At 37.8% G+C, this 12,332-nt stretch overlaps 1 protein-coding gene across 1 annotated transcript in view; it reads right to left on the bottom strand.

The window, feature by feature from the left end:
• The window catches only part of LOC127432897 (homeobox protein cut-like 1), a 178,946-nt gene that overhangs the window by 65,191 nt on the left and 101,423 nt on the right, over window positions 1-12,332 (bottom strand). The window contains exons 5-8 of the mRNA XM_051684407.1: window positions 11,490-11,627; window positions 8,493-8,649; window positions 7,270-7,337; window positions 7,029-7,095 (exon numbers count right to left, since the gene is read on the bottom strand). Coding sequence (XP_051540367.1) covers window positions 7,029-7,095; window positions 7,270-7,337; window positions 8,493-8,649; window positions 11,490-11,627 — 430 coding nt within the window. The remainder of the gene's footprint in view (window positions 1-7,028; window positions 7,096-7,269; window positions 7,338-8,492; window positions 8,650-11,489; window positions 11,628-12,332) is intronic.

Genomic DNA, 12,332 nt, shown 5'->3' with positions numbered 1-12,332 from the left:
ACACGCACACGCATGCTTCCAGTTGCAGCAGGCCCCTGGGGACTGTCATGTCACTGGGAGCTGATGAAATTCGTGTGCACAGCTCTTGCATGGCAGAACCCCAAATGCACCAGCTCAATGGCCCAGTGCACTTCTCCACAGTTTGCATCACACACACACATATTCAGCGCCCACACAACCCACAAGCAATTCAGTGTCTCTCTTATACACACATAACTAGACTCACACACCGAATCCAACATCCACATGCACACAATTCTACAGGCCTCACGCACTGCTGCTATTTCTGTAAGCTCCCCATCTACTGCCCATTTGTCTCGTAAAGGACACACTGCAAAAACCAACCTGCCACTTTCAGCGCAGGAGAAACAACTTTAATTGCATGTTGTTCCTTTCCAATTCAGTCGAGGAGAAACCAGAGAGAGTTTAACCACGCTGGGAACAAGCACAACAGGCCACACAGCATGACAAACTCAATCCTGATCCCTGCCATTGCTAGAACTGTCTGAGGTAATAAACTTGACTTAGTTTGTCGCTTTGTTTACTACGAAATGCTGAGTTAAGTGCGAAAAGTTGATGTACATATGAGTACATTGAGTTACGCAATAACATTTTGAGTTAAATATGAAAACGTTGAGTTACATACAAATACTTTGTATAAAATACTAAAACATTCAGTTAAATACAAATTTGTTGAGTTAAATAAGAAAATGTTAAGTTAAATAGAAATACATTAAACAATAAAACATTGATTTAAACAAGAAAACTTAAATATGAAAATGCGGAGTTAATCGCAACAACACCAATTTAAATTTGAATTTGGTGTTAAACAAGAAAATGTTTCGTTGAACACAAATACGTTACATGATAAAACGTTGATTTAAACAAGAAAACTTAAATACGAAAATGTTGAGTTAATCGCAACAACATCAATTTCAATTTGAATCTGTTGAGTTAAAACCAAAAATGTTACACAAGAAAGCGTTCAGTTAAACAAGAAAACATTTAGTTAAATACAAATATTTTAAACTACAAAATGTTGAGTTAAACAAGAAAACAAATACGAAAATGTTGAGTTAACTGCGACAAAACCGAGTTAAATTTAAATATGTAGAGCTAAATAAAAATACGTTGAGTTAAATATTACTACTCCAAATTAAATATGAAAACATTTAGTTAAATTAGAAGATGTTGAGTTAAACAAGAAAATGTTAAAACGTGAAAACGTGTTAATTGCGACAACACAAAGTTACATTTGAATATATTGCATTAAATACAAATACTTTGAATTCAACACGATAACATTGCGTTAAATGTGAATATGTTGAGTTAAAGAAGTTCAAAAGAGTAAAATAAGTATTAAATCATTGAGTCAAATACAAATAATTTCAGCAAAATAATAAGTTGAGTTAAATATATATAATTCACCTCAGCAATTAAAAACAAAAGTGCTAATAGCTGTCTATCTGCGCTGGCGTGAACCAATGCGTTTGTGCGGGCATGTAAGGGCTGATGCCCGTGTTGGTGCCAGCTGTAGATACTATTGGCAGAACGTTAATGAGGAGGTCCTGAGGAGGGATGAGAGCAGAGTCTGGGCTGAAAAAGCAAAAGCAGCGGATTAAAATTTCAGCACAACACAGAGCCCTGAGAGACAGAGAGAGAGAAAGAACAAGATAGATGGTTGGGACTACAGACACCTCGCGGGCCTGTGAGAAAGGCGGACATTCCACTGTGAACACGTCTGAGAGGGGAGGGGGAAGGGGAGAGGAGAGGAGGACTCTAGCTGCGAGAGCAATGGGGGAAGGGAGGAGAGAGAGAGAGGTACAAATGGCGAAGTGAATTGAAGCATTCCATTATTATGCTCGGCTGAACTGCTCCTCTTTTCACCCTGAACCCAAGACACACACACACATACACACCCTTATATACACACTCTTTGCAGCTGATACCATCCTTCCTTCAGACTGAACTAAAAAGAGAGAGGATGGGAGGGTGAGACCAAAAGATGGGATATGGGAAGACAATGTTATTGGATTAACTACTTAAAATAAAACATATTGTTAAATTAACGGTAGAAAAATTGATAAATCAAAACAAACTTTACAATCAATATTTTCATTTTAAGACAACATGAAATGGTTTTCGCAAAACGGCGAAAACTGCGTTCACTACCCATTTTAATTCCGCAATGTGCCATTTTTCTGAGTGAAATAGGTAATTCATCAAGAAAAAAAGTTAGGGCGGGACATTATTTGATCCATCAGGATTTCATTGGATCATGAGGGTGTAAAAAAAAAAAATTGTTAGGCTGTGATATTATTGGTTAATATTATACTTCACCCAAATAGTCTTGATTACATCAGCAAAAAATAACAAAAAATTCAGAAGTGGAGAAATTATGTTTTGATGAAAGAGACGTTTATTAAGTAAGTCAATGTGGTCCATTTTGATTTCATGTTGACTTCAGCACAGAAAACTCACAAAGTCTTTCAATAAGCACAACAGCAAACATTCTCGGCGGTTCATATAGGGTGATGATGGATCAATGTTATGGATTATGTGTCCATACCTGCTCTGCCGCCCAACTGATGCCTGAACACATAGCACTAACAACCCACATCAAAGGCAGATCAACTGCCCACAGAGGGACTTCCTTTCTTTTCTGCTTATTACTAGAGCACTGCAGAACACAAAATATTCTTATGTTTCTTTAACTATTTAATACTCGCGCACAAACATCTCGGCACCCCTCCCATTGAGATCAATCTACTGTCATTGTGGATGAACTGAGCTAACAGAGCATGTAACACCCTGAGGCCAGGAAAGGGCTCTTATAAGGGGGAAAAATTCCTTTACCCCCCGCCAAAGACACATGCACAGAATCACATAACCTCATTATGTCAGCAGGTCCCAATCACAATGGAAAGAGAAAAGACAAGCTCTTGAATTATAGAGGATTGTTTTTGATACATAAAGCCCAAACCTAAACATGTACAGCATACATTGGCCCCCCAGAAAATCACACTTAAGTCATACTTCAAAATGTATGAATGCTATTGCAATAGATAATACAATATCAAAGCGAGTGGTATCTTCAAATAAATGATGCTAGACCTATTAATGTTTTATTTATTTTTTTCCCAATTTGGAATTCCCAATTCCCAGTGTGCTTTTAAATCCTCGTGGTCACGTAGTGATTCGCCACAAATCCCAGTTGCCTCCGCGTCTGAGACCGTCAACCCGCACATCTTATCACGTGGCTTGTTGAGCACGTTGCTACGGAGACATAGCGCGTTTGGAGGCTTCACGCCATCCACCGCGGCAACCACGCTCAACTCACCACGCGCCCCACCGAGAACGCCTCGCATTATAGTGACCACGAGGAGTTTACCCCATGTGACTCTACAATGCTAGACCTATTATTAAGTAATTCAACATGGGGGCCTGGGTAGCTCAGTGGTAAAAGACACTGGATACCACCCCTGGAGTTCGCTAGTTCACTAGTTCGAATCCCAGGGTGTGCTGAGTGACTCCAGCCAGGTCTCCTAAGCAACCAAACTGGACAGGTTGCTAGGGAGGGTAGAGTCACATGGGGTAACCTCCTCGTGGTCGCTATAATGTGGTTCGTTCTCAGCTGGGCACATGGTGAGTTGAGTGTGGATGCCGCGGTGGATGGCGTGAAGCCTCCACACATGCTATGTCTCCGTAGCAACGCACTCAACAAGCCACATGATAAGATGTGCGGGTTGATGGTCTCAGACACGGAGGCAGCTAGGATTCGTCCTCCGCCTCCTGGATTGAGGCGAATCACTACGTGACCACAAGAACTTAAAAGCGCATTGGGAACTGGGCATTCCAAATTGGGTGAAAAAGGGGAAAAAGGTAATTCAACATTTCAGAACCATTTTTGCAATTACTTTTAACCAACAGATTCCAAGATGATTTTTAGTGGATGTATGAAGTCAGTTCTCCTCAAGTTCACACATATGTTCAAGCAGAGTAACCTCAGATGTCGTTAATCACATTTAATTTTGACATGTTCCACTATTTTAACCCTCAGAGACCCCACGCAACAGAATTGCAACATTTGTTTACAGCAACAGTATCTATTTTTTATTACAAATGGGGAAAAAAAAATTTGGTGGAGGAAAAAATGCATATTAAATGTCACAGCTTACTAAAGTCTCACAATAGTCACATCAAAGAAACTGTGCTTAAAAAAATAAGCTTTCCCTATAGTTTGCCATTGTTTTCTTAAGTTACACAAAATTCACCCCAAAACAAAATATGCTTAAAAAAATCAAAATTTTTATAATCAGTGTGGCTTCCTAAAAACACGCTCAAGTTGGAATAAAGTACATCTTCAATCTCTGTGCTTATGTATCTGAGGGTTTAAACATTGTAACAAACTGTCTTTCTTTAAAATAAATGTCACTTATTCTAATATATAATGCAAAAACATTCATACATTTAAGTGTGGATTAAGTACTTGATTAGAGAACCAGAACTAACTGTTGTATAAATATATATGTAAATGATGCACTAAATATTTTACCAGTAGCATTTGGATCAAGCTAATGCTGATAAAAGAAATCTGGAACGCCAAGATGATCAGCTGCTAAGACATCCAATGGAGCAAAAACATTTTACCTGCCACATTTTTTGTAACAGTCCCAGCGAGAGACCAGGCGGATTGGAAGCAGGCCAAAATTACAGAACATCATGATGGGTTTGCGTTTGAGTGTGTCTGTCTGTGTGCATGCTTTTTTTGCATTTGTATGCCGGTAGGTATACGGTTATATTCAAATGTTTGTGTGCACACATGACAGCGAGATTTATCTTTTGTTAGATCCGTGTTGCATCTGCAACGACTCTGGAATCAGAAGCGTGTCTTTGCTCAAATAAACTGTCCAAATGATGAAAACCTCGCTGTGACGAGGCTCAAGCAACATGGGCTCAATGACTTCAAAGACTGCAGTGACATTATTTAATAAGATTTTAATGACAAAACTTCTTAAACAGGAAAGATAAAATGTAAGAACATAACCTACAGAGGACATATTCGGTGTACACTATGGATGTTTCAGGAGCTAGCGAGCTTGACAGCATTTTGGGGCACCAGCAGCTATTCTGAATGCATCAAAGATACCTAAAAATGCTAGAAATGTCTAGAACTTAGAACTTAGATTTCAAAATGTTACCTTTTTAGGTCTTTGAACTTAGTTTTCAGAATTTTACATTTAGAACTTTAAACTTTGAATTCAGAATTTTGAACTTAGAACTTGGAACTCTGAACTTAGACTTCAACATTTTTAATTTAGAATTTAGAACTCTGAATTCCGAAATCTGAATTTACAACATTGAATTCAAAGTTTGAATTATACCTTTGAACTTAGATTTCAGAATTTTGAATTTAGAACTTTGAACTTTCAACTCTTTGACTTCAAAGGCACAATGTTGGGGGTCTGGCATCGCAAAGTTTGGTTTGATCACAGGTCGTGTAATTATGCCACTCCCCGCACAGAGAATTGTTCTGTAACAGCCCGCAGCGAGTGTGCTCTACAACAGGATGCATTCCACAGTGACAGCAAGACAAGGAAATTGCCACCTAACCTTGACCACATGACAGGGAGAGCGAGTGGGAGATGCACACATGCAGACACGTATACAAACACACACGCATGACCCAGATCAAGGCAAACACACACATCTATACACATTGTGCATAAACAAAAGTCACATTTGAGCACAGATAAACCATCACACATCACAGTACACTCATACACAGATTCACCGCCCACAAAATGTTAGAAGATGAATCCCATCATTACTAGATACTCAGAGTAGGCCTGAGCAATACAGCTAAAAGATCGACTCTTTATATATTTTCAGACTTATATAAAGTATTTCCAATATAGTAGATCTCAATATTTATGCACTGGTGAAAAGGGTGATTTTTATTCACAATCAGAGCAACCATCATTTCAAGCAAACAGCTATTGTTGCAAGGTAGATTTCAAATGTTTAATATGAAATACAGTAAAAATCAAGTTAAAAATACATTTTTTTAAAACAACTTTTTTATGTTTAATTAAAACAGTTTAATACATGAAAAATGCTAAGCAGGGACTTCACAGACATTTTGAACTGTTTCACAGAAATTAATAGAATTTATCAATTTTAACAGCATTTTTGCTACTGAAGTTTAAAGGAATGCTCTGGGTTCAATACAAGTTAAGCTCAATCGACAGCATTTGTGGCATAATGTTGATTTACACAAAAATGAATTTCGACTCATCCCTCCATTTCTTTAAAAAAGCAGAAATTGAGGTAAAAGTAAGGCACTTACAATGGAAGTGAATGGGGCCAATTTTTGGAGGGTATTAAAACATCTGTCTTAACACTCTCGTACTCTCAAAACAAGGAAGAATTGTGAAACCAGTCTAATAATACAGTCTTTAGGAAACGTAATACACTAATAAAGCGCATTAAAAACATTGCAGTATTGATGTTGCTTTATTATATATTGCCACCAAACTCACTGCAAATATATAATCAAAATTCTATAATTCGCCCAGCTCTAACTCAGAGATCTTTGAATAACTCTGAGCATCCATGTGGGTTTTGAGTGTTTATATCATTCATTATTCTGTCTAGTGCAGCCATAATAGCAGCATGACTAGGTCATAAAATGAGGCCTATTGAATATCAAATTTTACATGAATGAAGGTGTGATTTCACCACACTGTGTTTTCCCCCATAATCAAACCTGTCTGCAAAAGGATTATAAGCTGTTTTAGTGTGGATCAAATAGGTGTGTGTGTGTTGAGTAAGTGTGTTTGTCTGTGTCTGTATGGGCACGCAAATGTGGGTAAACAACAGTGTGTGTGTGTGTGTAAAGGTGAGACAAAGACGCAGCATGCCCAGCAGACAGTTGTGGAAATACAGAAGGGGGAATCCAAGCTATTTCAACACTAATCCTCACTGTCTCCTGCTGTGTCACATCAAAATGAAAATGAGTTACTCACTTTGCTGTGGATTCTTCATCATATTTTGTCTTCAGTTCGTGGAGTTCTGCCTGAGTTGCTTCAAGTGCTGTGGAACAAATGAAACGCCTGTCAGCAGAGTAGTTGAACAGGACTACAGAAGGCGTTCAATATGGAATTAAAGTTGCATGTATGTCATTTCAGAAACGCGTCTGTTATTACACCTATTCACCTCAGCTGTGAATGAGGGCTGGTAAATACATTAGCTCATGAGTACACAAACCTGTTTGTAAGGACTGAGTTTTTATGTCCAAGTCCTCTGTCCTGCTGTCCTGGCTCTCCTGTGGCTGACTGTGGAAACACGCAGAGGAAAATTAAAACAACAGCGGATGACTGTCCAACTTCGTAGCAAATGTGTTTTAATGTAGAGACTCAAAAATGAAAATTCTGTCATCAATTACTCATCCTTATGTTGTTCCATGCCCATAGGACTTTCTTCCATGGAACACAAACAGAAGAAAGTCAGCCTCAATCACTATTCACTTTCATTGTATGGAAAAAAGATGCAATGAATGTGAATGGTGACTGATGTTAATACACTGCCAAACATCCTTTTGTGTTCCACTGAGGAAAGAAATCCACACAGGTTTGGAAAAACATGAGGGTAAATGACTGATGACAATTTTCATTTCTGGGTGAACTATCCCTTTAATAGCCACAATAACACAGCAGCATTACTGTATTGACGTAACTATGGAAATCTAGATGCAGTGATTATATAACTGTTCGTTTTAATAACTAAACTTCTCCGACATGTAATATGGGATGTAGAAATATAACCTACAGAAGATGTACTCTGTGTACGCTATGGCTGTGTTTCTAAATCTAGCGAGCTGCCTAACTAGACAGCATTTTTGGGCATCAGCTGAATGCATCAATAAGCCCGTTTGCAATATGCTGATTACTCCCAAAAAACATTGATATTTAAAAAAATCAGACAAAGCAAGAAATCCATGTTTGCATGACATCTGAAATAATCTTGTTATTCTCAGCTTTTGATGTCAAACCTTAAAGAGGCATGCGCAAAACATGTGCACATTGGATAAGCCGGTAAGAATTCCGGTTAAGGTGTTTGCATGCAACGTGAAATCGGCTTAATGGGCAAAAATCTATCCGTGTTGATCTGTTTATTCTTACGCCGTTTATTAACTCTGTCGGCTTATTAAGTATAATCAGTGTAAGAATGTGCATGTAAACACACTCGATGACGCTTCAGAATTTTGAACTCAGAAATTAGAATTAAGAAAAGTTTGGGAATTTGGAAGAATTTTAGAATAGAATTCATTTGGAAGCAATAAATTCAAAATTTTGATTTCAAGGCTTACGAATGCTGTGTAGTTAAGCAGCTCAGTAGGTTTTGAAACACAGCTTATGAATTCATAACATAACTATGGTGACTAATGCATTACAGGCTTTGTGCATTTTATCTGCATCAGCCAGGCTAACCTCTCCTTGTCTGCATAGTTGTTAGGAAGATTTTCCCCTTTGTCGTCTCTCTCCTCTCTTTCTGTTCGGTTCTGATCAGGAGGTTCCTCTGTGTTCTTGGCCTGCAGAGAACGCTCATATTGCTCCAGTTTCTCTTTAAGTGCTTTAATAGTGCCTTCTGCAGGAGAGAAAGAATGAATAAAAAGGAGAGAGAGAAAAGTGTTTATAGCGGTAAGGGTTAATCCTCTCAAATGAAACTTGCAGACCTTTCAATACTGGCAATCAGATCATGAAAAAGAAAAAGAATGTAAGCCTGTGTGTTTGTGTGTGCATGTGTGTGTGTGTGTGTGTGTGTATTTGTCTGCGACTGTGTCATTGTGCATGTGTATTTAGCTATAGTTTGGGTTTTAGTTATGATGTCCTCATTTGAAAAAAATTATAAAGAACTAAATAATGTTTTTTTTTTTTTTATTATTATTAATTAAAAAATGCAAGAAGTATTCTTTTAGCGGTAGGGTCATGGTCAGTCTACAGAAATTATAATTAGCAAAAAACAATAGAAGTCTAAGGTATGTCCTAATTTAGATACCCAATTAAATCAGGTTTTGTGTCAGGTTTTACCAACACAAGGACAGTGAAAAACCTGAATTCACCTACACTGAGGACTAGCCAACAGATGAAAAATGCTTTATTTACATACTAAATAATGTCTTTAAGGTTTAGTTCACCCAAAAATTAAAATTCTCTCATCATTTACTCACCCTCCTTATATCCCAGATGTGTAAGACTTTCTTTTTTCAGCAGAACACAAACAAAGATTTTTAAAAGAATATCTCAGCTCTGTAGGTCCATACAATGTAATGTAGGTCCAACATTTTGAAGCTCTAAAATCCACATAAGGGCAACATAAAAGGACTCCAGATGACTCTGGTGGTTAAAACCATATCCCCTGAAGCGATATGATAGATGTGGGTGAGAAACAGATCAATATTTAAGTCCTTTTTCCTTTACTTTCACATTCCTCTTCTTGTGTTTTTGGTGATTCACATTCTATGTGCATATCGCCCCCTACTGTGCAGGGAGGAGAATTTATGACAAAAATTACTTAAATATTGTACTAAATACTGACCCACACCTATCATATCATGTCTGAAGATATGGATTTAACCAATAGGGTCATATGGATTACTTTTATGCTCCCTTTATGTGGATTTTGGAGCTTAATTGCACTGTATGGACCTACAGAGCTGAAGTATTCTTCTTAAAATCTTCATTTGTGTTCTGCAGAAGAAAGAAAGTCATACACATCTGGGATATCATGAGGGTGAGTAAATGATGAGAGAAATTTCATTTTTGGGTGAACTATCCCTTTAATGAAAATCTAAAAAAACTTCTGTAAGGGTTAAATTTAGAAGTAGGGTTAGGGTCTAAAAAATATCATAAGCTCAATAATAAAACAAGAGAAGTGAAAAGAAAGTCACCACCATGAAAAACAAATGTGTGTGTATTTACATGCCTAAACTCTCTCAAACACTCATCATGAAAAATAATTTTCATTACAGTAATTATTTAGTATGTTTATTAAGCCTTTTTCCTTGTGGGTCCCCACAATGTAGGCAAAACCTGACACACACACACACACACACACACACACACACACGTATAGGTGTAGACACGCGAAAACACACACACATACACATCCACACAAAATATCCCTGATAGAGAGCTTTTTCCTCCTCTCTCCATCTCCTGCACACCCATCTGCGGTGATTTAAACTCCAGCACTTCAGATCTGACACATAATCAATGAGCAGCAGTCCCACAAGAGCCCTTTTAGACCCTTAAATGCTAAACTGGACTTTAAACACTGAGAGACTGGAGGATCACTGACCTGAGAAAGATCAGCATGTACCAATAGGAAGGATTACCTAGCGGACCGCTCAGATGGAAACACACCTGTGTGTGTACAGTGTGCGTGTATGTGTGTTTATGTGAGAAAGATTGCGTGGCGGCATCTAAGGCTCGTGCGGGAAAAAATAAAATATTGCCGTTATTGAAGAGGATTATCGATTAGGGGAATTCCGCAGACTGCGAGGGAACGTTCCCTCCTCCTCGTTTATGTTAAAAAAAGAAAAACCAGGATATATATCTGGCTGAAACAGCAGTAGGGCGTAAATAGAGCTCAGATGACTACAGCTCATTGGAACAAAAATAGGGCCCCGTCTATGTCGGAACACCCACTTAGGAGACCTGCCAACATGACATATGTACAACTCATTTCATTTCCTTAGTCCAGATAAATGCTGTTTTTCAAAAAGAGAGTGCTTAAAGGTGAAGCGTGTTATTTTTGCGCCGATACCATTACCAAACTTAATCGCAAAAATAATGACTGTTTTCAAATTGGTTTCACGAACACTCCTCATTCCATTAGTCGAACAAACAGATCGCCCCAACCCAGACTCAAGCCAATGATTGCATCAGTGTTCCTGTGTCAGGCTGGTTGATTGTGCCACAAAGCCAGTATTTAAACTTTTGGGGGAAATCAAAATACAAATGGATTATTTAAAGGCTGGTTGCCTCTGAATATTAAGCTGGGATAGGAGAAAATATTTAAAAGTTAGACACGTCACCTTTAAAATTGCATTTAACTTCAATAATGTGATGTTTTTCTCAGTGAAACAGAATATTCAGTGGAATATAATGTAGGCTGGGATTGGATTGTGAAAGTGAGCCATAATATGATTGGATAATATTCTTCTCTGTCCACATGGTCTTGATACAGAGGTGGAGAACGTATAAGTTTTATGAAAAACAATTTTTTTTCAAAACATGAACTAATTATGCATGATAAGAGCAGGGACATGTATTAAGAGAGTAAAAGTAAATAGGGTCAATTTTAAATTCATGTTGCTTTTAAAATTGAAATTGCAAGATTACTGGAATTTTTTATATTTGGTTTTGTGGAAAACACACTAATATTTTCAGGTGTAATAACACTGAGAATCCTTGGATGGTTACCTTGGTTTTTAACCTCTGCAATCTCGCGTTCGTACTCTTGTAGTGTGTCTTTGAGCCTCTGATTTTCTGTCTCCAAGTCGTGCATCTTCCGTACAGTCACCTGGAGCTGCTGAGCTGCCTCCAGAGCTGAGACAGGATCTGAAGACACACATATACAGGTCAGATTTTCGGCTGTAACGCGTCCACAGTAAGTAAAAGTTTGATTCAGTGAGAGATGAGTGTATTGAGATCAGTGTGGGCCACTGTCTGTGCAGCTCCACTAAATAGCTAAAAGTGTTTTAGCATTTTTGCAGATTGCCAACCGTAGCTAAAAATGTTAATTAGAACAACAAACCAAGCCAAAACATGCCAAAACACGCTACAAAATAGCTAAAAGTGTTTTAGCATTTTTGCGGATTGCCAACCGTAGCTAAAAATGTTAATTAGAACAACAAACCAAGCCAAAACACGCCAATAAATGCACACTAAGTTCCAGCAACACCTCGATATAACTTCAGCTCTGCTGAAATCACACTAATGAAAAAGTACCAAAAGTATCATGGTATTACTTTTGATTTTTGGACATGGTATCGTGGGACACCAATAATGACATATACCTCAAATGTATACCTTGAATGCACGGGAAGTTTGCCAAATGAATACATGTAAATACCATGGAATATGAATGTGGTAACTGACATTCCTTTGGAAAGTTAAAGTTTTGCGGTGCAACATGTTAAACTCCATCAAAACTATTTTAAACAGCATTTTTCTCATTCTTTTATAATTATTTTACATGCAACATTTATGACCTTGTATTAACTTAGAGACTACATGGAATATTTGTACTTTTAAAAATTCAAG

This window comes from Myxocyprinus asiaticus, chromosome 42 (assembly GCF_019703515.2).
Source record: "Myxocyprinus asiaticus isolate MX2 ecotype Aquarium Trade chromosome 42, UBuf_Myxa_2, whole genome shotgun sequence".
Classification (NCBI taxonomy): Eukaryota; Metazoa; Chordata; class Actinopteri; order Cypriniformes; family Catostomidae; genus Myxocyprinus; species Myxocyprinus asiaticus.
The sequence above is the reverse complement of the archived record's forward strand: the minus strand, read 5'-3'. Positions and strand labels throughout refer to the sequence as shown.